Source organism: Pseudopodoces humilis, chromosome 15, assembly GCF_049639895.1.
Source record: "Pseudopodoces humilis isolate 2021_Gansu_Grassland_sample_001 chromosome 15, ASM4963989v1, whole genome shotgun sequence".
NCBI classification, from domain to species: Eukaryota; Metazoa; Chordata; class Aves; order Passeriformes; family Paridae; genus Pseudopodoces; species Pseudopodoces humilis.
Window position 1 is genome coordinate 6,200,253 of NC_142214.1, and position 25,308 is coordinate 6,225,560.

The following is a 25,308-nucleotide window of genomic DNA, read 5'->3' on the forward strand; positions in this document are numbered from 1 at the left end:
ACTCAACAGAGTGATGGAGAGGTTGTGCACACTGGGAATTGCTCCTTTCCCCCTGAATAAAACATACTTTGCTTTCACACATACTCACTGGTGTGGCAGGCAGGACAGTGCAAAGGATAAAGGAAACTGTCACTTAAGAGGTTCTAGGAAGGAAATCTTGTTTTGTTGGGTTTCTTATTTGGGAGAAGAATCTTGTGTTTAAAACCAACCCTGCCTGCTCTCAGCAGAAGGCAGCTGAAACTGAACCCTCACACAATCTAGGGTAATTTTGTGTGTGAGAGCACTGGGGTAATGGTTAGATTTGATGATCTTAAAGGTCTTTTCCAACCTAAATGATTCTGTGACTCAATGGAAACCCTAATTAGCTGGGGTAACAGTTAGGACAGACCTGGAAGGACTGTCTGCTTCTCCTTGACTCCAAAGACAGACTATGATACCTGGGCATGCTTCTCGTTAGAGAACCTTATCAGGGCTGACTCTTCTTGCTGTGGGGTTTTACAGAGGCTGAGGAATATCCACTGCCAGAGCAGGCAGCACACAGTGACTCTCTGCTATGACTCACTTCTTGCCCAGGCTCAAAGCAAGCTGGAAAATCTTGAGTTGAAGCTGAGCCAGACTCAAGGGACATCCATCAGCTGCCTGAAGGACTCTGCTGGCTCCTGGCTGGGTCATGGCAGCCCAGCCCACCTCACCTCTCTGCTTCCAGCCGTGACAGGATGAGGGATCTCTCCCCAGACCAGAGGGGGTCACCCATCAGGAGGGCAATTCCGTGTGTGTTACCTGCTTCTACCTTCTCCCCGGAGCCAGGAATGTCACAAGTGAGCGAGCAGCTACAAAAGAACCATCTAATTAAGACCTGAAGTCATAAATCTGTGGTAGTTTGTTTTCACTGTGGCTTTATTTGATATTTGCCTCAAAAAGATCAAGAGAGTCAAGGGCAAATCAGGCTGTAAGGAATGACGTGGTGGCTTTGTCCACTGTTTCCTCCTGCACCAGCAGGGCCCAGTGTGCTACAAGCAGCTGTGGACGACCCTCCCCTCCACCCTGAGGAAACATGACAGGCACGAGGGGCTCTGTGGGCTCCTCACACTGCCCACAGGGCTCTGCTGAGCTGGGTCTCACAAGTCTTCCTGGTCTGGGGAGTCTTTGGGCTGGTGCTCGTCCATGGACATATCTCACCCTCTGGAGAAAATAGGGGATTTGGAAAAGCTGAGGTCTGCAGCTGGGTGAGCACTTCTGTCCAAAGTGTTCAGATCAAAGTCAGACAGGGAAAATGCTGGAGGCAGGAAGGAAAAAAAGTTATCTGGTTTGCTTTTTTCTTCCAAAAGAAAATGAGCCTAGGAAGAAACATCAAACACTGACATTGCCTGGATTTCTGAGCAACTTTCCTGGGCACTCCAAGGGCTTGGGCCAAAATATATTTGAAGCTGTGAGTGCACTGGGTCCTTCAGAACAGACTGACACAACGACAGCCTCCTCCATGATGTGCACCAAGAGAAATTGTGGCCTGGGCCCCTGTTTAAGCAGTTTCTATCTTTGCAGCCCCACATGCCAACCTGGCAGTGCTGGAGCTGCCTGCCCCTGTGACCATGATCACTGTGCTGTGAAAATGACCTGGAACAGACTCATGGACATGGCTGCTCATTTATAATATTGCAGAAAAAGTTATTATCACTGCCAAGAAAAGACAAAAGGCCACCAAACAATAACCCAGCTGTAAATGAAGGCTATAAATATGGAGATGGGTGGGAGGTAACTGCAGGCTTCCTCTCATACCAGCCTGGAAAGTGTCCTTCAGGTCAAGATGCTGTGTGTGCCATAGGCAGCTTTTTCTGATCAGAAATTTTTCAGTGGGGGGTAAAAAAAATCTGCTTTTCTTACTTTCCATAGGTCAACATTAGGATGCAAGGTCAGAGCTCAACTTTGAGTGGAAAACAGGGATAAGTGATGCCTGTGGCCCCTGGACACCCTGTGTCCCACACAGAGAGAGCTCCTGCAAGGATTTGAAAGTAAGTTTGAAAAATCAATTCAAAAATATGATCTATTGCACGGAATGAAGCTGTGGAGACAAGTGAGAGCAAAAGGATGCACAAAGGTCATGGTGCATTAAAAAACTGCACTAATTGCAGCTGCCTTCATGCTGTGACTGCCACCCTGAAACAGCTCTCTGCAAGTTTTATTGGGCAAAGGCTGAAATGTTATTTAGTTGTACAATAATGCCATAACTGTGCCACAGCCATAATTGTTGCCAGGTGGGTAAGAACAATTATTTGCATTAAATCCTGAGGACATACTTTAGGCAGCAGCTGCTCCTGCCATTGCTGGGTTTCAGCCCAATTCCTGATCCCAGATGCAGCTCTGGCAGAGGATGCACACACACATTTAAGGCTGGACTCTGTTCTGCTGTGGATGGACTGTGTGCTGGCCACATCACAGGATGTCCTACGAGTCAGATGGACTCAGAGGCAGCAAGCGAAACCAGAAAATCTTCCGGAGAGGAGGGGACGAGTGAAACGGGGTGCAACAACAGCAGGTGAGAAAGGGACAAGGTACAACTGAATCTGTGTCCTTCGTGCACACCTCGAGCCCCCGGCAAGCTGCTGATGCTCGGTAGGGCAGGCTCCCGGCGATCACCCAGTGCCCTCTGCTGACGCCAGACCGGAGCAGCCTCTTGATACCGAGAGGTATCAACCGAGTCGTTCAACAGAGATCCCGAGCTCTTAATTCTTCTGGCAGCACAAAACCACAACAATTCCCCTCTGGGAAAATGCTGGAAGCTCTCTGGCCTGTCCCTTCCCGCAGCTCCTGCGGGGATGCCCCGTGTCCTGCCCGTGCCTGCCCGCCCGAGTGCGCCACGGAAACACCCGTCACTCACCCTTGCGGGATGCTGTGGAAAAACACACCGGGGAGACGGACTTCTGCACCACATCGTGTGTTAAGGGGTGATCCTCCCGTGCCAGAGGGTATTTCTGCGTCCGTGTGTCCCTGTGTCCGTATGTCCGTGTGCGGGGGGTGCTCACAATCTGCTTCGCCTCCCCAGCAGATTCTTGCCTAGTCTCGGTGCCCTCTAGTGTTGTGAACACTCCAAAATGTAAAAAAAACCTGTAAAACTGATCTCTTCTTCAGAATTCCTGGCTTTGCTAACTCTTAATACACTAATTCTGTTAATTATGCAGCACAGTTACAATTTAATGGAGACAATGTGACCCTGGGAATATCAGATCATCACCACCAGACACCTGAGAACACGGTTCTGTAAGCTGAAGCTAACATCTCTAGGGCCTCAGCCTGCAAACCACACCTAAATCTGCTGGCTGTACAGCCCTCTACCTGCAGCCATCCCTGCATCTGGGATTATCAGCTCTCCCAGATGTTCTCCTGGCTGTCACTGCGAGGTGCTGACTGAGCTGGGAAAAAATCCACCTCAGCAACATCTGGCCCCAACAGACAGGAACTGGGATTAGAGCAGGACTGCCTGGTTTGGTCTCAGACACAGAGCTGGTGGGCTCAGGCTGGTCAGAGCAGGGTGGCTTCACAGGACCTCAGTGAGGACCACCACAAACCAACCACAAATTATCACTAACCAACCACAAACCAGTACAAACTATCACAAACTACCACCAACCACTACAAACTATCACAAACTACCATGAACCACTACAAACTATCACTAACCAACCACTAACCACCCACAAACCACCACTAATCACCCCAAACTAGCACTAACCACCACAAACTATCACAAACTACCACAAACCACTACAAACTATCACTAACCAACTGCTAACTACCCATGAACCACCACTAACCACCACAAACCATCACTAACCACTACAAACTATCACTAACCACCCACAAACTATCACTAACCACCCACAAACCACCACCAACCACTACAAACTATCACCAGCCACTAACAACTACAAACTATCTCTAACCAACCACGAAACTATCACTAACCGCCACTACTAACCACACACCACCACAAACTATCACTAACCAACCACAAACCACCACAAAACTATCACTAACCACTACTAACCACTACTAACCACAAACCACCACAAACCACAACTAACCAACCACAAACCACCATTAACCAAGCACAAATCACCACAAACTATCACTAACCACCATAAACTATCATTAACCAACCGCTGACTACCCACAAACCACCACTAACCACCACAAACTATCACTAACCACTACAAACTACCACTAACCAACCACTACAAATGATCACTAACTACCACAAACCACCAAACTATCACTAACCTCTACAAACTATCACTAACCAACCACAAACCACCACTAACCAACCACAAACCACCATTAACCAAGCACAAATCACCACAAACTATCACTAACCACCATAAACTATCATTAACCAACCGCTGACTACCCACAAACCACCACTAACCACCACAAACTATCACTAACCACTACAAACTATCACTAACCACCCACAAACCACCACCAACCACTACCAACTACAGACTATCTCCAACCACAAAACTATCACTAACCACCACTAACCACAAACCACCACAAACTATCACTAACCAACCACAAACCACCATTAACCAAGCACAAATCACCACAAACTACCACTAACCACCACTACTAACCACAAACCAACCACAAACCACCACTAACCAACCACAAACCACCAACCACACCCCGAACCGGCCGCACCAGCTCTGACCGGGGCAGCTGTGCCCGTGCCCACCCAGCAGCGGGGCGCTCTGCGGGCACAGCCCTCGCTGTGCTGCAATGGGCTTGGAGCAGAAATCAGCTCTGCAGGTGCTGCCTGCGGCCGGGACTGTGCTCAGAGAGCCTCTCTGGTGCCAGGTTCCCGCAGGGCAGCCGCTGCTGTGCCTGTCCCACCGCGGGAGCCCCCCCGTCCCGTGGCCGTGGGTGATGCAATGAGGAGATTGCATCAGACTGAGCCCGTGTGAGCGATGGAATCATCCTCACCGCCCAGGACGGCTCTGCCGAGCTCCCCTCGCCTGCGAGGTTACTCTCTGAGCGGCTGAAGCACCGGGCTGAGAAATCCCACCAGCTAGTGGGGGAACAGCGGGAGAGAGCACAGCTCCCACGGGGAGAGGCTGAGGGAGCTGGAAAGGGGCTCAGCCTGGAGAAAAGGAGGCTCAGGGGGACCTTGCGGCTCTGTACAACTCCCTGGAGGGATCGGGCTCTGCTCCCAGGGAACAGGGTCGGGATGAGAGGAAATGGCCCCAAGTTGCACCACGGGAGGTTCAGGCTGAATATGAGGGAAAACTTCCCTGAAAAGTGGTCAGGCACAGGTTGCCCAAGGCACTGATGGAGTCACCGTCCCTGGAGGTGTCCAAAAGGAGCATGGTGTGGCACCTGGGGCATTGTTTAGTGTGAACACAGCACGTGCTGGCTTAACATTTGGACTTGATGTTCTTAAAGGTCTTTTTGAACCATAATAATTTTGTGAAGTTGACTAGTTAATAGAATTCATTATTTAACTATTTAGTTTTTAACTATTTAACAGATTTAATTTCATTAAAGCCTTTCAGTTATTCCAGTTTGACAGTCTGGCTTCTGTTGAAGCTGCTCCACAATGACAGTGGGGAGCTGAGGAGAGATCTCAAAAGCATTAGCTGGAATGAGAGCACTTGAAGTTTGAAAGGAGAGAAATGGGGTCTATTCCCCAAAGTAACAGGTTTAAAACCCAAACACTGTTCAGGTATTCATCCTGGCACAGCAACCAGTATGGCCCAGGGCACAGAAACACACAGCACTGACTGCCCATGCTGCCCCTCCACGAGCCTGGGAAGGCAGCAGGGTCCTGTCGTGGGCCTGGGTCGGGACTGAGGAGCAGCAGTTTGGGGACATGGCACTGAAGGGGAGCGCTGAGGGCTGTCACGGGGAGAGTTAACTCCGGTTAAGGAGGTTCAGTTCCACACACCAGCTTGGTTCACACTGCGGTAGAGTCAGACATTGCACGGCAATCTTGGGATACCTCCGGCGAGGCTCCCCAGAACCACCCAGACGGAGGGTGGCTCACGGCTGGCACAGTTAATGCTGAGCCTGGAGAAGCCGTGTGTCCTGGGCCCGGCCATGCCCGGTGTGTGCTGCCCAAACGACACACACACAGCACAGGGTGCACACACACAGCACACGGTGCACACACACAGCACACGGTGCACACACACAGCACACGGTGCACACACCCTGTGCGAGGCACAGCCGCCAGTTTTTTCCTTTCTGGTACGTGCTCCCACCCGGCCGGGCCCGGGGCTCCTTCAGCCTCCACCTGAGCTGCCGGGACAGCCTCAGGTCCCGCAAACCCGAGGGCTCTCTAGTGTCACACCCCGGCGGGTGACAGCGAGCTGTCCCGGCCTGCGCTCGGCGCTGAGCTCCGGCCACACCGCCCCCGGGCCCGCCCCGGCTGCGCCGCCGCCAATGGGGGCTGCGGGGCGGGACGCGGGGCACTCCCGCTGCCCGGGCCGGGACGGGCTTCGGGCCGGGGCGGGCTTCGAGCCGCTCCGCTCCACGCGGGGCAGCCGAGTCACTGCCGGTGCGGTGCCGGTCCGGGTTCGGGTCCGGGTCTGCGCCGTCTCTGCCGGTCCCGCCGCTCTGCCGGTTCCCCTCCGCGCCGTGCTGCCGGCACCGGGACCCAGGTAAGCCGCGGGGGTCCCGCCCCTGGCCCGCCCGCTCTCGGCGGTGCCGGTTCTCCCCGGTGCCGGTGTCACCGCCGGACCGAGGCGGGTGCGGGGCGGGGGCACCGGCGGGCCCTGCGGCGGGTCCCGCTCCCCGCAGCGTAACACGTGGGCTGCAGCCGGCTCCGCGACCACCTCCGCACGCCGGCGGTACCGGGCCGGGCGGCACCGGGCCGATGGCTGGGTGGGACGGGAGATGCGGAGACCGGAGCCAGGGTCCCGGCGGGTGCCGGGCGGGCGATGCGGGGCGGCCGCGCCGCGGCGGGGCTCCTGGCCGGGATGTGCCCGGGGATATCCCGGAGCGCCGCCGCCTTCCCCGTGCGGGCGGCGGGGGGCGCCGGCGGGGTCCGGCCGGGCTGCGGGGGCGGTGGGCGAGCCGGGCCGGCGCTCCCGGGGCGCACCCACGGCCGGCACCCGCGGGGGCTCCGCGCACCGCGCTGCCCCCGCACCCGTCCCGCCGCCAGCCTCGCCTCGCCTGCTTTTCCAGAAACGAGCAGCTGCCAGATACGGGGGTCGCTAGGTTTAGGTCGCGCATTAGGAATAAGTTCTTCCCCCAAAAAATTCTTGCCCCGTCACAGGCAGTGGTGAAGTCACCGACTGGGGGGATTTCATGGACGCGTGGATGTGGCGCCCGGGGACGTGGGTTAGTGGTGGCCTTAGCAGTGCTGGGGGAACAGTTGGACTCCATGGTCTCAGAGCTTTCACGGCTTCGGCGGTTCTCTGATTATTGCAGGAAGATGGTGAAAGTTACTGAGAATTAGATGTGGGGCAAAAAAACAGATGGAAATCCAGAGTTTTATGCAAGTTGATAGGAGCTTTAGGGGTGTTACTTGAGATACCTGTTAAGGCAGAGTGTGGGTTTCCAAAGTGGGCAGCCCTAAGTTGGCAGAAATCACTGGAAAGTGGGTATTTTGCCCTGGGGACTCGTGCTGTGCAGGAGTGAGAGTGTGAGAGAAGCTCGGAGCACTTCCTCTCCCATCCGAGCACACGGTGCTTTCACTTACAGCAAACACAAGCCCCCAGCCACTCCAGATAAAACAATTAGTGGGCAATTGTGTGTGCAGAATCTCCAGTTGGGAAACCTGCTGATTTTTGAGCCACGTGGAAAGCCTCAGATTCCACTTTTTTTCCTCTTTTTTCACTTGTGTGAGAAGCCCTTTTCCCAGAGGAGTCCCAGTGCTGCAGAGGTTCTCCCGGCACGGTTTGTAGCACAAGGAGATGAGGAGACACGGCCTGGACCAGAATGGCTGAGGGAATGGCTGAGCAGGAGACTGGAACTGACTGTGGCCAACCATGAAGCATGCACTCATATTTTCCAGATAGCATTTTTTTCCCCCTGCCTTTCACTTGCAGTTCTTATTTAGGATTTCAGCTCTCTGTTCTTAGGTTCCAATGTATACAAGTGTCTCATCTTGAGGCATAGTGCTGCCTGGCTGTGCCAGTCAGTCCTGCAGCAGAGTAGAAATCTGTAATGTGTGTGCTGGCTCACGTGGTGACAGGGAAGAGCCACTGCTGGGGTGGTGGGTGGTTGTCTGAGCCCCTGAGGGTGGCTCTGGGCACCTCCTGTCCCAGGCAAGCAGAGACCCATGGCTGGAGGGGACAGGGTTTGTGGCTGGGATGGGAAGCAGCCCACCCCATCTCCTCCTGTCCTGCCTGCATCCCTGCCAGCCCCCCCCTGCCCCAGTACCTGCTGGGCAGATGGGGAGAATCAGCAGCCCTGAAGGTTTCACTGACTACTTTCATTTTCTACCTTTTCACTTACTATTTTCCTCACTCTTGTTTTTCTCCCAGAATCCTTTAGCTGCACACAAAAGAAATAGATTGGACTCCAATACTAATTTTTTGAAAGTCTGATTTTGTTTTGAAAATTACACTTTCATAGAGAAAAGACAATGGCTGAGCTGTAGTGTTGTCACAGGGTGGATAAACTGCAGCTCATGCTGTGGCACTGCTGGAACCATTTCATCTCATGCAGTGAAAACTCATTCAGGAGCTCATGGTTTTGGTATCTTAAGGGCTGATACAGTGGGGAACCCATTCTGCTTTCCTGCTCAGGCAGGATGTCTCTTTAAGACAATAAAAGAGTTCTTTAACAAATTAATTATGTTTTTAATTTAGATATCATGTTTCTGGATGGCAGGGAGGTTCTTCTTTCCCTCAGCCTCTAAGTACATTGCTACTGTGTCCCAAGTATACTCATTGTTACTGTGTGTTCTTTATATTCCCTTGTGCCAGAGCTCTGGCAGTCTCAGGGAGACTCCATGTGGGTCCCAAAGAAGTGGGAGTTGTTGGTTTTGGCTTTTCCTTTAGCCTCAGTAAGATCAGTTGGTGATCCAAGGTTGCTGCCATACCAGGGCAGCATCAGGTGGTTTAGGTGTGCCCCCCATGTACAAATCAAGTGTCTTGGGTCTGCTGGTGTTGAAATAAGAAGTACAAAGATCCCCCAACTCTGAATTTCATGCCAGATATTCAACAAAATGTTGAGCAGCAGCAGACCTGCCTGGCACATGGGGTATGGCTGCCTCCTCCATCCTGAGTGATTCCATCATCCTGGCAGACGTCCTTGTGCTTGGAGCAGCTCTGACACAGGATTCCTTTGGCCTGTGTAACTTTCTGTATTTGGCAAACTGCTTTAAACCGTGTTCTTGAGGGGAGGGGGCTTTGAGGGCATTGTCTCAGCTTCAGGCCCTTTGAAAGGCTGGGAAATCCTGTAAATAGATGAGGAAAAGTGGAAAAGTTCTGTTCAGAGGACAGTTTCACCAAAAACCCTGCTGGTCTGGGGTTTTTTTGTTTTATTGAGGTTTTTTTCACCAGTGCCTTTTTCCTTGTATTACAGCACTTTAGAGAGAAAGTAAAAATCAGCCCCTTGCTTTCCATATTCTCCATATCCTGATATCTGGGCTCCTTTCCTGTTGCCTGCAATTCTGTTTCATTCATCTTGTGCTGTTATTTAGGGGCAAAAGCCTGAACCAAACTCCAGACCGGAGCATCAGCAGTGCAGAGGCACCTGCTGCCAGGGGTGAGCAGGGCTGTGGGCCCTGAACTCACCCGGAGGCTGGGCTTAGGCCCCTGGCACGCTGACCTCCCAGAGCAGCTGGGTGACTCCTGCCTGGTGTGCCAGCCCTTCAAAGGACATGTGTGTCACTCATCTGGGACCTGGCTTTCCTCTTTTTATTCTCTCTCCTGCATTCAACCTGTAGCTGAACCCTGACACCAAACCCTGTGTACCTCCTGGGGCGGTGACACTGGGCTCCCTTTTCACCACCTTCTGAGATGGTGACAAATCTTCTATTTAATGGTGTCAGGAACCTTTATGCTAGTTATAAGCTGTGCCCACGCCCCTCCCGAGGTGCTTGCAGGACAGATTTAGTCCCTTCAGCTCCTCCTGTCCCCGTGGATCTGGCTGCTGATCCTTGTATCAGCCCATGTGCTGCGAGCAGGAGCTACGTGAGGGTGACTCATGCGCTGTGCTGGTCTGGGCAGACCTCATCTCCCATGAATCCCGGCCCTCCAGAGCCGGGGGAGCCCAGCCAAGTGTCCGCTTCCAAAAGGCAGCGGCAAGGGAGTGGTGGGATTAGGCAGAGGAGGCAGAAAAAGCCTGCAGAGGAATGCTGCTGTGGGAGGGGAAGGAGCTGTGGCAGGAGGTGCTGGGGGTCCTGTAGATGACCCCCTCTGCTGCAAGAGCCTTGCAGGGGCCAGACATCCGGCCAAGCTTCCCTCCTAGAGAGCAGCTCTGGTTGAAGTGCCAGGTTCTTCAAGGCAGTTCAGGGTGGTGCCTTCCAAAAGCTGTTCACTATTCCTGATGGGTGTTGAGAACTTGCTCCCAAGGCAGCTTGAACAGTTTTTCTCCTGATTTTCTGCACACGGTATTAGGAAAAGCAGAGTGAAGATTGGTCTAGTGAAAGTGGATTTTATTCCATGTCAACATGAGAAGAACCCATCTAGAATCTGCAAAAATAATCAGGCAGCTCCAAAACTCCAAATAAATTGCTCAGTTTTGCAACTTCAGTCTGAACTGCTTGCCCTGATCAAGATGCTGGTCCTGTGCTGCCCTTTGAGCCATCCTTTCTGACAGTGTAGCCCTGTGGCTCCTGGGCTGGTTCTGTTGTTCTGCTGAGCCATTAATGCACCTCAGAAAGGCTCTGGAGGGTGTTTCAGAGGGAGGTGAGAGCTTTTCTGCTGGTCCTCCGAATTAGCTGTGAGCGATGCCATGCAGAGCTGAAACGTGCCTGAGCGACTGCACAGCTCCAGGGTGGAGCAGCAGGGCCACAGGGGTGTGTGTGTGTCCCTTTCTGCTGGGGACACAGCAGGGCCACAGGGGTGTGTGTGTCCCTTTCTGCTGGGGACACAGCAGGGCCACAGGGGTGTGTGTGTGTCCCTTTCTGCTGGGGACACAGCAGGGCCACAGGGGTGTGTGTGTGTCCCTTTCTGCTGGGGACACAGCAGGTCCACAGGGGTGTGTGTGTGTGTGTCCCTTTCTGCTGGGGGTGCAGGGTGTGTGTGTGGCAGTGTGTCCTGCTCTGCCAGGGACACATCAGCCACCAGCATTTGGTGCTGTCACACCAATGCTGGATCCTGAAGCTGGGGCTTTGCTGAGCCTTTGCTGGGGACAAGCTCTCTACTGATTGTCTCTGGTACCCAGAGCCACGGCTGGGGCTGGCAGAATCCACTGGTGACATGAGCAGTTAGTGGATCAGTACTTCAGTACTGTGACTAAAATTTCATTTGCTGCATTGTGAAGCTGCAAGGTGGCAACAGAATGGGGAAGCTCATCACGAGCCTTGCTGGGAAGCTTGGAATGGATGGAGCCATGTGGAGGGAGCCAGGAATTACCTCCTGCCCAAGTCCCACCCATGGCGCTCAGGAGTGTCGGCTGCTGTCCGGGCCAGGTGGAGATGTCCACCCAGAGATGGGCACACTGATCATCCCAAATGTGTTAGGGCTGGCTTTGATCCCTCTGTCTTCTCTTCCTCTCGTTCCCAAGCTCCCCTCTCCTCTTCAGCACAATGGCCTGCCAAGAGAGCGAGTACCTGGATGACCAGAAGAAATGTGTCCCCTGCAGAAAGTGCATGCCTGGGCAGGAGCTTTCCAAGGTAAATTGACTTCTCTGTAAGGAGCAGAAATCATCATGGGTGGCACAGCTGGGTTAATCCTCTGCCAGCCTCCCTTCAGAAAGATGATCTTAGGTCCCAGCATGTTGGGAAGAGCAGAAACTTGGTAGGATGGGATGGTGGATTGTTTCACTTACCCTGGTAGAAGGGTGAGACAACGGAAGCAGGAGGTGGTGGGGGATTTAAGACAGCACAAGAAGCAACTTGATTTCCTTTTTTTTACTGGTAGAAGTCAAAATTTCCCCTGGTCTGTAGCCCTGAGCAAGGTCACACTGCCTGGCTGGGCTGTGCATGGGTGGGTGCCAGCAGGACACTGCTGCAGGGGGTCCCTGGCCTCAGGGGTGGGAGGTTTGGAATGGTGGGAGGCAGCAGGGTTCCCCTGGTGGTGCCTCCTGGGGCGTGGTGCTGCTGGAGCTTTCCAAAACCCAAAGCACACCAGTGGGCCCCAGCTGGGCAGCAGACAGGGTCCCCCAGTGTCTCCTGGGGACTGCACTGGTGGCAGCTGCTCTCAGCTGGGTTCTGAAGAACATGAGCTGTGGCCCTGCCACCCTTTGCCCCCAAAGAGGGGACACTGTTTCCCTCAGTTCCTTTTGGAACCCACGGTGACCCCTCACCACAGCCATGCCCCCAACCTCGTGCCTTGCAGGACTGCGGCGACGGCAGCGGCGGGGACGCGCAGTGCGTGGCCTGCCCGCCCAGGAAGTTCAAGGACCGCTGGGGACATCACGGCTGCAAGCCCTGCCTGTCCTGTGCCCTCATCAACCGCCTCCAGAAGTCCAACTGCACAGCCACGGCCGACGCCGTCTGCGGGGAGTGCCTGCCGGGGTGAGCGGGGCACAGCCACCACAGCCACACCTGGGGACAGGCAGCGAGGGGCTGGGCAGAGGGGGCTTCACCTGAGCCCCCCATGGTCCCACGTGGGACCTGAGAGGAGCCTGGTGACCCAGTGATGCCTCTGTGAGGACACTGCTAACAACATGGAAGTCAGACCCATCTGGTGGGTCCCATTGTAGCTTCAGAGAAGGGAACCTGAAGGGTCCCATAAACGAGCTGTGAAAGAGAACTTCCAGACTCTAGGTGTTCTGTGGACACCAGGGTGGCTGAGCCATGGAAGATGGAGGGTTGTAGACCACTATGGTTGGTAGTCCCCAAAGAGGGGGTTTAAGGGGTGACTGAAATGAAGTGTCTGTGTTCAGGCAGCCTGTACCAAACCCAGGTGCTGCAGACACCACTGGCCAGTGGTGGGCCTGGGACAGGAGTGAGTCAGGGCTCCAGTGTATGAGCCTCCTCTCACTCAGAGCTGTAGCTGGGGTGTTCCCAGACCTGTGGGGAGCCATTAATCATTAAAATCCACTTCAGCAGACACAGAGGTGAGAGTGCTGTTAGAAAGATGTCGCTTCTTGACAAATGTCTCGACATGAATGAGTAGGTGCGGTGTGGTTCTAGCCAGTGACGAGAGCCCTGCTGCTCCTGTTTGTTGCCAGCCAGGCAGGAGTGCAGGGTCAGCTGTCCCCCTCTGCTGTGGGGTGGGTGGCACAGCTGGCTGCACAGGCAGGGTGGTGGGAGCTCACTGGGGACCAGGCTGAGCCTGTCTGCTCTGTTGGCAGGTTTTACAGGAAGGCACGGATCAGTGGGCAGCTGGAGTGGGAGTGCATTCCCTGCACCAAGCAGACGCCATCCTCCGAGCCACAGTGTAGGTGCCCCCACGCTGGTGGGCTCGGGGCAGGTGATGTGGGCACAGGGGAGCCTCAGCCCTGCTGGAGGAGGCACAGTCATGGCATGTGACATGGGATGGGCAGGGAAGGGGTGCTCCAAGCCTCAGAGTTTGGCTCCAGCACTGTGTGGATTATGTTTGCAGGTCGGTCTAGAACAAACCTGGTGAAGGTCGCTGTCCCTACTGTACCACCACAGGACACAGCCCTTCTTGCTCTGACCAGCAGTGCCCTGGTCATCATCGTCTTGGTGCTTCTGGCACTTTCCATCATCTACTGCAAGCGATTCTGGAAAAGCCAGTGCCAGAGAGGTGAGTAGGTGCTCTCCTCCTTGCTGTGCCATTCACCTGTGCCCATGGCCCCTTCTTGCTGGGTAGAGCATTGCAGCTTTCACAGCACAGTGACCCAGCTGTTCCTCAGCCCGTACAGAGCAGGCACCTCATCCTGCTTCTCATGCCTGCAGGACCTCTGCTGTGCTTTACCTGCTCAGTGTCATAGAGGAGCCTCCCTCCTTCCTAGGGCCATCAGGTGGAGGAGGCCATTTCACAGTCAGAACTGCCAATCCTCCCTTCTGAGGTGTTTCTGCTTGGGTGCTCTTTGCTGCAGAATGAAGAGGGCTGTAGGTTTGGTGGCCAGGGTTGGGGCAGGATGGCATCCAGCAGCATGCCAGGGAGCTGCTGGGCTTCCAGCTCCTCGCTGGCAGACATACCACAGGGTTGAGGACATGCTAGGGAAGCGAGCCAAACCTCTGCTCAGGCTGTTTCTTCTCTATCCTCCAAGTCTTCCTGAGGACACAGAACTTCTCAGGCCAGCGAGCAACGTTCCCGACTGCAGCCACACCCGGCAGGTTCCTGTGTGAGGAGCAGATGTCTGGACCATGCTGCCTGGGCGTGAAGAATTTGAGCCCTTGCTACAGGCAGGCAGAAGGTACCAGCTCTTGCTGCCTTCCCTGGGGAGGGGAGGGTGGTGCTGGGCTCCAGCTCACATGGTCCCAGGATGAGATGCCTTTAGGCAGAAGGATGGAGCTGGATGTTGAGCTTCACTGATCCATGCTGGTTTCTGGTTCCAGGCCCCGTGGAAGCGGTGCAGTTCATTTCGGATGGGGAAGCCGTGGGTCTCCAGCTCCCCTCTCTCCAGCCAGAGATGGACTTGCCACCAGCCACTGCAGTCAGCACTGCCTCCAAGGCCCAGCTGGGCAGGAGCCTCCTGGAAAGCCAGCCCCTCATCCGAACCTCGGGCCACGGTGACTGCCTGGACGGGGTCCTGCCGCCCCCCACCCCCAGGCAGGGCCGGCCAGGCACGGTGGAGGCCCTGGCCCCGCTCTCCTCCTGTGCCTCCGAGATGCAGCACAAGTGGCCACATGCACCCGTGGAGTGCACTGAGCTGGACCTCCAGAAGTTCTCCACCCAGGCGGAGTTTGTGGGCGGTGAGCGGCTGGAGGATGCAGCAAGCCGGGCGATGAAGAGGATTCCAGCAGAGAGCGGTGCTGTGGTGCAGGAGGGGGCTCATCACTTGCCCATGGCCGAAATCCCACCCGGGGAGCAGCCGGTGAGTTCCTCCAGCCTCATCACTCCTCAGAACTGCTGCCAGTTGCCCAAAGCTCAGGCACAGAGGCTGGGCTCAACACAGGGGTAGGAGCATGGACTGAGTTACGTTAATATAGGGTGGAAAGGCTGGAGGGCCCATTCCCTGAGCCCCTCTGACAGCCCTGGGAGCAGAGCCAGGTGTTGCTGTTCTCAGTAGACTGCCACCAACCTTGGGGTCTTTGTCTCGCCAGGTGGATGATGCCCAGAGCCTGGTGACTCAGATCAGCAGCACGGCCAAAGGTAAGGGGCCTTCCAGTCTCGCCTCTGTACGCCAAGTACGGGCATATCAGAGGCTTGGAAGGGAGCTCCTCCAGAAACCCACCATGTCCCCACCAGGGACTTACCTGACTTGTGGTCTTTGGTGCTGCTCCACAGGTTATAATTTCTGTGATGCTGCCTGGAGTGGCCTGTGGGCAGGTGGCCCAGCTGGTCACCAGTTACCAGCTTCCCCAGGACTGAGCCAGCTCCATGTTGCTGAGCTCTAAAAGTGATGTTGGAGGAAATACCTACCCTGGAAGGGTGGGCTTTCACCTGCTCATCAGGGGCTGAGGCTGGAGGCTGGCTTTGCCCTTATTCTGTTTGGGTAGGGTGAGTACTAACCCAACTTCGCTGTGTTGCTGCCCCCAGGTCTCCCCATAGCAGAGCTGCCCCATTCCTTGGTGCAGTCGCTTGCCTTCTTGTTGGACCCTTCCTTGAACGGTGTGAAGAACTTCAGCCACGTGGCACTGGAGCTGGGGCTCATGCCCCAGTTGCTGGGACGGATTTCGGGGTTTGAGCAGCTGGTCACACACTTCACCTACGCGGGAGCCACTGTCACCGTCCCGCTGCTGGCGCAGGCGCTGCAGCGGCTCCAGCGGTTTGACGCCTTGCTCCTGCTCTGCGACCACTTCACACTCAGCCCCACGCCGGACTGCCAGCACTAGAGGACAGGGAGGGACGGAGGAAGCTGCATGCACTCATGTGAGGGAGGATCTGGTGGCCTGCAGTCACATAACCTCCCTGGTGTGCATGGCAGGAGCACACAGAGGTGGTCTTTTCATGGCGGAATGGAAGGACACAACAGGGGCATCTCTGCACAGGGGTTCCAGGAAGCACAGCTGTGCCTTTTCCCTGCTCCTGGGGGAGGGCTTACTCAGGCCCCTCCAGAGGCTGTTTTTCTCTGGCTGTGACACCCTTGCCTGTCAGTCACTATGCTGCCTGTGCTGTGGTGCTCTGGCTCTGCAGCGAGCCCTCTCCTGCCCCACTGTTGCCACAGGGCTCCCTCAGCCATGGGGCTCGGTCTTTGTGGGCAGTGTCCTCCTATGGACCCAGCCATCATCTCCCTTCCATTCCAGCTTTCCCATCCTTCCTCTGGCCCATGCTCTGCTTTCCTGGGTGCCAGTTGCCACTTTCTGTTTACTTTTCAGTTGCTTCTCTCCCTCTGTGTTGCAATTTCCTTGGCAGAAGACCTGGCCATGGCTGATGTGCCAGGCTCCAGCCTTTGTCCCTCTGTGCTACCCTGGCACCTTCCTCTCATGTTCATTTGTGGTGCAGTGTAGCATCCTGGCACAAGTTTCGGACAGGTTCCCAAGATGAGCTGATGTAAATCCTCGTTGGGCTGTGGCTGTTGGCCATGGGCAGGTGCAGGCTCACCCCAGCCTCGTGGCTGTTCCCTGCCCATCACCTCCAAAGCTTCACAAACCGCCTGTGGTGGCACAGGGTGTCAGGGGCAGGGACACTGTGCCGTGGGTGGCAGCTGAGAGCTGAAGCTGTGACCGGTCACAAGCAGCAGTGACGTTCCTGTGCCAGCACAGCAGGAGCTCCTCCAGAAGCTCCTCCTCTTTTAAAATAATATTTTTCTTTTTTTTTTCCTGCCTAAAAATGGCCAGATTTCTCATTCCTGGGAGCTGCTGCTGGGAAGGGGGAGCACCCTTCTGCTTGGTATTTCATCCTGGGGGGATTTGTCATAACTTGCCACAGTCTTGCTGTCACCGCTCACCCTGATTTCGGTGTTGTGCCTGAGCCTGGGGTCTGCAGGCAGCTGGGCTGTTCTCGGTCTGCCCTGGCCACTGGGGCTCTGCTGGTGGCCCTGGACAGGAGCTGCAGGACACGTTCCTGAGCGGGGCACAGCGCTGCGGGGGCGGCCAGGCACGCAGGCGGCGGCTCCTGCCGGGGTCACGGGCAGAGCAGCTGCCGGCAGGGCTGCGGCGGTGGCTCAGAGCCCAGCACCACTGACAGGGCTGAGACTTCAGTCCCACTACGGGCCATTCACTTAGGAGTTAGACTGCATGATCTTTGTGGTCTCTTCCAGCTCAGGAAGTGAGTGTGGTGTCACCCTAGCTGTCCCGAGACTCCCAGACAGCATCACTGGGGCTCTGCCTCTGTTGCTTTGTTCCTCATTGCCATGGAGTGCCTTCTGCTGTCCTGCCTGTCACCGGGGTCTCAGGCCGGTGGTGTGGTGGTCACCAGCAAGTGGCACTGTTACCCCACTGCCTGCTGCCCCCACCCAGGCCCCTGGGCTGAGCCCACAGAATTCTCCTTTATCTGACCACAGTACCTGAAAGAAGGGGGTGCCCTTCCAGGAAGGCAGACCTCCCCCCCAACCCAGATAATAACAGCTGCTGGCATTTCCTTTCCCTGTTTAAAGATGCTGGGGTTTGAGCACGCCCAGAGTGTGCTCAGATAAGTGAAGTCATGGGCAGTTTGAGCTGGACCTGGCACTCCCCCTCACTGCTTGTTTCTTCCACAGTCAAGGTCATTTTACTGCTCTTTGCTCCCCAAGACCCACAGCATTGAACCTTGTTCCATGTGGGGCCAGGATTAGTCAGACTCTTGCTGCACAATCGCTGTTAGGGAGCAGCCAGGAGTGTTGCTATAGCACACACAGCCTGGGGCCAGGGATTTCCTGTTTGAGGCTTTTCTGTGGCAGGGAGAGTGCTGGGTTTAATCACCTCACAAAATCCAATAAATATTTAATCCCTCTGTGGACATAGTCACTTCCAGTGGGAGGAAAATAACTTCACCCACTCCATCTGACTAAGAGCCTCCCTGCAGCTCAGCTTGCTGGCCCTGGCTTTGAAGCTGGAACTGGGCTGGGTGGGTTGTCCTGTGTGTTCCCATGTCGCCAGTGCCACCAGCATGTGGTCACTTGGGACAGCCAGGCAGGATGGCAGAGCCAGCCTGCTCCTGTCACATGGCAGTGTCAGGAGCAAGAGGTGAGCAGGAAGGGCTGTTAAATTAGAGCTGTGGACAGCAGGGACACATCACAGGTGTGTGCTGCAAATCTCTTCACATGCTGGCCAGCTCCATTGGTGTGCCAGGGTGGGACTCTGGGCCAAGCAAACAGAGTGAGGCTTTAGTTCATTTGTTTGGAGATTTTCCTCACTTTTATAAAGAAATCAACCCTTTCTCCTTCATAGCCTTTAAGGTAAACTTATATTTCAATTGTTTGATATCTGAGCAATATTGCAGTCAAAATTTAACCCCTGACTTGAGGGTGCAGCGCTGTGCTGTGTGTGGGTCTGAGCCACGCCATACAGGGTGTGTAGGATGGTGTGTGCCATGCCACAGCTCCTGCCCCTCAGGAGGCTGTGCCACAGGGTGTGCTGCCTCAGCACTGCTTGCCAGGGACTGGTTTTAGGTGTTTGAGCTGTTGTGGTTCCTCCACAGAGCCTGACGTGGGTGCAGGTCGCACTGGTGGCGCTCCAGCAGGGCTGGGCACTGCACAAGAGCATTGCAGGACGTGGCTGTGAGGCTCCCCCAGCTCCCAGCCAAGGGCTGCTCCCCACTCTCACTGTGCTCGTGGCAGGCACCTTCCTTCAGCTGTGGTGACAAAGCCAGCTGTGTTTACAAGGGCCAAAAGTTCAACAGGTAGCCTTTAGCCCACCCTAAGACCCTTTGGCCAGGCTGCCTCCAGCCCAGCCAGAGCCCTCAGGGAACCATGAGAGCCTTGAAAACCAGGATAATGCCATGACTGGGGCATCAGAGCCACGGTGATCCCTGAGCAGAAAACTGCTTCAGTGGGGAACCAATGGACTTGATACTTGACTTTTACTTTTTAATAGTATTTTCAGCATTACACATGAAATGTAAGGGAGGGAAATTCCTGTAGTGCTGGATCTCATGCCACAGCCTCAGGAAGCCATTTGTGCCAAGCTGGCATGGCTCACAGAGAGGTGAAAGAAATCAAATAACTCTGCATCTGTGCAAACTTGAGGTAGGACTGAACAGTGGAAACACTCCAGTGCAATGGGGTTATTTTTTTACAAGTGATTGGTTTCCACACCACTCTTGCCTGGAAGTCTGATTTGCAGAGGAATTTGTATGATAAGTTTAAATCCAGTCCTGTTCTGGGAAGCTCTTAAGCATAGACTTAAAATAGGCACATACTTCACTGTTGTTAAAGTGTTTATTCTGGTAAACAATTGGTGAACATCCCTCGGGTACTGTTCCTGAACAGGGGGCTCATGAGAGCTGTCCCTCCAATGTGCTTTTAACAGAAATGGGCAATACTGAAGAAACCTTGGTGTTACTGATCTAGGCACACTTCTTGGAAGAGTCTGCAAGTTCTGGGGGGAGATCCCATCTCTGTGCTGGATTATTTAATACTTCAGACTCTGGTGCTTTTCAGAAAAAATAATCACTACATTTCTGTAGCCACAGTTTACCCAAGGGAATACATGTTGTTTTTTATGGTAGATGTTATTTTTCTTTAAGGTTACGAATAGGTTATTTATATTTTTGTAAATTCTGTGCTGTTACCATTGGAATTCTTCTGTAGCGTTGTTACTGTTGGGTTTGGGGTGTTGTTTGTGTTCAAATCAAGCAGAAGTTGAAGCTCCTACCCCCTTTTAATGGAAGGGGGTTGGTCCCTCACATTCCTCCAGACCTGGTGCTCTTGAGTGATGTGTGTTTGTAGTTCAATAAACTTTGGAGCCAGACATGGTGACGCTTGCTGAGTTTTGCTTCCTCTCCCCATTGCTGCGGGCCCCCTGCCCACCTGCTGGGCCCTGGCTGGCAGGGCAGGCAGCGCTTCCCAGAGAGATGCTGCAGCAGCCGAGGTCAGCAGCCTCATCCCTGGTGTGGGGACAGGCAGGAGGGGCTGCAGTGGGTGGTGCTGGATGGGGGGGCCATGGTCCTGTCCCCTCAGGGCCCCCCCAGAGCACCTGCCCCCCACCACAGGCATCAGCTTTGGTTTTTACGTGGGTTTAACATTCCCCATAGTGGCCAAGTCTCAGGTGTGGTTCACTGCATGGCCTGGGGCCAGGGGGAGGCAGGGACCCCTAAACGATGCCCAAGGAACTCCCATTCCTGAAGCTTCTCTGAGGAACAGTTACTGTTTAAGCTCAGTAATTACAGGGCTCATTAAGCCTATTCATGCCCTTATGCTGGTATGTTTAAAATAATTATTAGCATGAAGGATGTTTTCTATTCTAATTAAAGCTATGATACTTGTCCAAACTCTGGCAGGCTCTAGGAGTGCTTGCAGTGCTGCAGCTCATCCTGCATGTGAGGATGCAGTGCCGTGGCTGCAGGCCTGGCTGCCTCTGTCATTCCACAGGGCAACAGCTATGGACAGCACAGCCAGGGCCCAGAAGAACCACTCTTCCACCACCAAACACAAAGCCATGGCACTGGTGGGGGAACTCAGCATCCACAGCTTCCAAAGAAGCCTTTTCTGTGGAGCATGGTGTCTGGAGCCTGCTGTCACAGATGCTGTACGTGCTGCAGCCCAGGTGTTCTGAGAGTGCCCAATATCCCCACAATCTGCACAGGTTCAGTCTCAGTGTCCCTGCCTGCACCAGCCTGAGGCTGAAGGTGTGGGCAGGGTGCTGTGGCCCTCCCGTGGGTGACCTGAGCCCAAAGCTCTGCCTGTGCCTGTCACCTGGCTGAGGCCACTGCCTCTGCAGGAGGAGAGGGCCAGAAGTGTCCATTGGGAGATCAGCTTCCTTCACGCTTTTGGGGTGGGATTCAACCTATGTCATGCCTTATTTTCGAGTGATTCCTGGCTCTGGGGTTGTAATCATCTGGACTCTGCATTCTCAGGTGGCTGGACACAGTGCAGTAGGCGAAAGGGAGGTGGGTTTGGCCACACCTCGAGTCTGTTCTTCTGAAGAACAGGGCTGCCCCTCCCATGCAGAGCAGATGCTCCCACCCAAGGCAGGAACTCCCAGTGATCAAGAGGTTTACACCCCCTCTGCTCCTCACCTCAGACCACTTGTGCTGTCTGGTCTTGCCTTGTTTTTGGCTGAAGCCCAAGGAGCGATGCTAAATCAATCGTGTTCTCTTCAAAGTGCTTGGGATTCCTGTACTCCAAGCTGGGATAAGAGTCAGCTCCTGTGAAGCAGAGCTGGCAGAGAAACATACGTGCTCCATGTGAGCAGACAAGTGTGTGGCTGAGGACCTTGGTGGTCAGAGCAAGGCTGGAGCCACCTCAGCCACTCTTCCCAGAGAGGCTGGCAGCAGTTCAGGGTGCTGAGGTACCCGCTCCTTCCCTCAGCTGCCTCCAGCAGGAACATCTCCAGCTGGGATGCAGAGCTGTGCGAAGGCACTCACAGCTTGGCAAGCCTCCGGCTGCAGAGGGAATGCCAGGGAATGCTGTTTGGCCCACGAGACACACGCACTGGGCCCTCTCCTGAGCTGTCTTTGGAGCAGGAAGGAAGATGAGTGTCCTGCTGCCCCCAGCAGTCACAGATCACAATCCTGCTGAGACACATGCTCCTGACAGATGGGGTTTTGCTTTAAAGAGCCCAGGTGAAATGTGTGTGGTGTGGATACCTCACCTGCACGCCCTGAAATGGATCTGCAGAGGTGGGGACCTGTCCTTGTGCAGACAGGGACCCCTGAGCTGAGCTTATCTCAGACCTGCTGGGGTGAGATTGCAGTCACATGAGGTCTTTGCATCCTTCTCACAGGAGACCCTGCTCGGAGGGCATGTCCTTCTCCCCATGAGCACTGAGAGGCAAAGGGGAGCTGCTGGAGGTGCTCCCACTAATGAAGTGTTCCAAGTGGGATCCTGCTTGGAACCAGGCTAATTAATGAGCCCTGTGTTAACAAGAACTGCATGGTCTACAGACAGTGGAGTCAGAGGAGCTTTCTAAGACCTCCCTCGTGTGCAGGTTCTGGAGGCACAGAGCAAGAGCTTTCACAGTTGCACTTTTTACTAAAACCCTGTGTTTGCTCTGGGTTGAGGTGACCTGGATTAAGAACAGTGTTTTGTTAAAACACTGACTGAAATTCTGTAGTTACAGGGAGGGGGTGGCTGCACTTTTCCATGCAGGAGAGGGTAAGCACAAAGTCCTCAGGGGAGTCTGATCTGCAGCATTTAGTGAGAAAAGGGCAGGAATGACACCAACAGCTCTGGAATGCCTTGGCAAACAGTTTCCCTGCTTTCACACTTCATTTCCTTGTCTAACCCTAACCAGGAGGCTCACCAGTAAAGAAACCTTAAACACCTGCCCTCCATGTGCCCCTGGCCCCTGCACAGGGGCCGGGAGACAGGCAGATGAATTTCCATTGCTAAAATTGAAGACTGAAATTGGTTAGAGAGACATGAATTTCCTTACAGAAGTTCCTTTCCTTCTCCACTTTCCTTCCCCACAGGTGTTTTTTACTGTTTCTTCTTTACTGTTTCTTCTCTGATTTTCTCATTCTGTATTTCCCCCAGGCTTCCCCTGCCCGCTCGGTTCTTACCTCACTGTGTCTCTGCAGGACATGAGGGCAATCACAAGCAAAGGAAAACACATTTTGCAGCACATTATTGAATTGGATGTGTTTGCCAGGAGGCAGAAATCCATTGTTCTTCTGCCTTGCACACTCACCTTCCCAACCTGTCAGCTCACTCCCAGGGAGTGAAAAAGCAGCTGAAGAGGTTCACAGGGAATGTTTGGGGCACGGAGTTCAAGGCTGCTGGGTGGCCCTGCAGGGAGTGCCACTGTCACCCACAGCCTTGGTGGGCAAAAGAGCCACCAGACTCTGAGAAACTGGGCAGAATGCTTGGGGGAGCATTAATGGGAAAAAACCATCTCATCTAGGACCAAACTGTGAGCAGCATCCACAAAAAACAAAACAAAACAAAACAAAAAAAACAACCACCAAACCCACCTCATTCTTTTTATTGGCAGCAGATGTTGATTTTTAAAGGGGAAACAAATCCAGCTCCAATCCCAGAGCTCTGCTGGAGGCAAAGAAACACTGTCTTTGGGGACAACCTGATGCCAATAATTATTATTATCCTTCCAAAATACATTATTATCCCAAATGAAATTCCTATATTCCTGCCCTGAGCCCTGGTGGTAAATGAGGTTTTTGAGCCTGGCCAGCCTGTTTCTCTGTGACAATTAAAGGAAGCTGATAGCCTGGGTACTGGGCTGGTTTGCCTTCTAATGCAGCAGCACAAGGGATGGAATTTTAGCAAAAGAATAAAGTGTTAATAAAACCCATTAAATACCTTTTCACACACCCCCTCATTCTCCTCTGAGCTGGTTTGAAGGAATTACAGGATTACAAATAAATACCCCAATCAAGTGCAGTAATAACAGGGCCAAGGTTCATAATTTCTCACCTCCCACAGCTAATGTGAACACGCTGGAGCAAGGAGCACCCAATGCCCCAGGTCTGTGCCCTGGCCACCTCCAAAGTCAGACAAGCCAGACGTGACCCCAGGCTGGGGCTCCCATCCTGCCCAGCCCAAGGATATCTCCATCGAGAGCAGGTGGGCTGTGAGCTGCTCTGCTCCACACCACGGCCTTACCCTGGTCCTGTCCCCGGGGTCTTCCCAAGGCATCAGCCCCACACCCTCTGCCCTGGGTACCAACAGGGCTGTGCTCCTGCTCTGAGGCACCTGTGCCATGGAAAGGCATTAGAAATGGCAGCTTGGAGTCCAGAGTGTGTGTGTGGACACAAACACATCAATACAGACAGAAAAGGAATGGGGCAAAGGCTCCTGTGCCCACTTTGTATGGGGAGGGGGAGCAGAGAACATGTCAGCAACACTCAACACTGCAGATAGGAAAACTTGTCCTACCTTCCCTCTCAATCCCTCCTTCCTTCAGTGACCAGGAGAAACAAAGGCAAAACAAACAAATTGGCAACTTGGCTTCACAAAGAAGCTGAGAATTAGTCAAGTGGTGGAGATGTTCCCATTTACAGCTGAGATGCCTGAATATTTTGCTAAATATTCATGGTCTTTATTAGCTCTGTTAATCATAACAGTTCTCCTGGAGAATGAACCTCCCTACACCCTGCCCTGCGTGCCATGCAAGACAGCAAAATACTTATATTCTCCTGAATGGAAGGCAAAGTAAGACAAGTTAGTGCAATTCTGTTAAATAGAACTCAGGGTGTGTCAAATCTAATAATGGGGGGAAAATGTATATCCTGCCACAGAAAAATGAACATAAAGAGGAAAGGGACACTGCATTAAAGACTTTATTTGGAGTGTAGCCATTGCCATCTCCATGAGGGAACGGTCAGCATCAGTCACTGTTCGTCAGCACGAGCAACTGGTGCATTTAATTCCAGAGCAGGGTGGGAAATGGAGACAAACAGTTAAATAATTGAACTGTGAAGAGGAGTTCAGGAATGACAATGTACTGTGAAAGAAAAGCTGTAATGGTAAAAACTAAAACTCGATTCCTTTCCACCCTTTAGGAGAGACTTGGTTTATGAACCTGAATGTGAAAGGTGCAAGCAGTGTATCACAGTTCAGAAGCAAATTAAACTCTCCAAAATAGCCCAGAGCCACCCAGCCTACCCTAACTCCCCACTGATGGAACTGTGGTGAATCCATCATGGAAATGATCCAGGCACTCCTTGTATTCTGAATTCTGCCATGTTTGCCATGTATCACCAGAAAAAGGTCAAAATAAGCTGTGAAAAGAGAAGGAAGCTGCAAAAGGTTAAGGCTATTGATTAATTGATCACTTAATTCCTGTGGAAAACTGCCTGAGGCAGGATGTGGCTGCAAAAAAAAACATTGCCTCAGAAATAGAAACAAAATCTGCTGCTCTGAAACTTGCTGCCATCATTTTTGTTAGGTATCATAAATTATCTCCTAACAATAGCCACAGTCTGGGCACACTGGAATCACACTGATTGTGGTGTTCAGCTTGGCTCCAGGTGTGGGTTTGAAATGGAAATTACTTATGCAGTGCTGTAGGAACAGCAAGAAATGGTCAAAATGAGGCTTTGAAAATTCCTGTAGCTGCTGTCAGCTACAAACAGCAAC

The 25,308-nt window shown here is 53.7% G+C and overlaps 1 protein-coding gene across 1 annotated transcript; it reads left to right on the plus strand.

The window, feature by feature from the left end:
* The first annotated feature begins 6,484 nt into the window (after nt 1–6,484).
* On the plus strand, nt 6,485–20,020 carry EDA2R (ectodysplasin A2 receptor). Its single transcript, XM_005526244.3, has 9 exons — nt 6,485–6,653; nt 11,677–11,785; nt 12,450–12,628; nt 13,411–13,496; nt 13,662–13,826; nt 14,296–14,442; nt 14,585–15,063; nt 15,293–15,341; nt 15,729–20,020. Exons 2-9 carry the CDS (start codon nt 11,699–11,701, stop codon nt 16,022–16,024), a joined length of 1,488 nt encoding a protein of 495 aa, XP_005526301.2. The 5' UTR covers nt 6,485–6,653; nt 11,677–11,698; the 3' UTR covers nt 16,025–20,020.
* The last annotated feature ends 5,288 nt before the right edge of the window (nt 20,021–25,308 follow it).

What these genes read in the sequence shown, in the direction of transcription:
- EDA2R (XM_005526244.3), top strand. Translation starts at nt 11,699, where the DNA reads ATGGCCTGCCAAGAGAGCGAGTACCTGGATGACCAGAAGAAATGTGTC. An exon ending in TGCGGGGAGTGCCTGCCGGG is followed by an intron (nt 12,629 to 13,410) that starts GTGAGCGGGGCA and finishes CTCTGTTGGCAG; the next exon opens with GTTTTACAGGAAGGCACGGA. An exon ending in TTGCTACAGGCAGGCAGAAG is followed by an intron (nt 14,443 to 14,584) that starts GTACCAGCTCTT and finishes TTCTGGTTCCAG; the next exon opens with GCCCCGTGGAAGCGGTGCAG.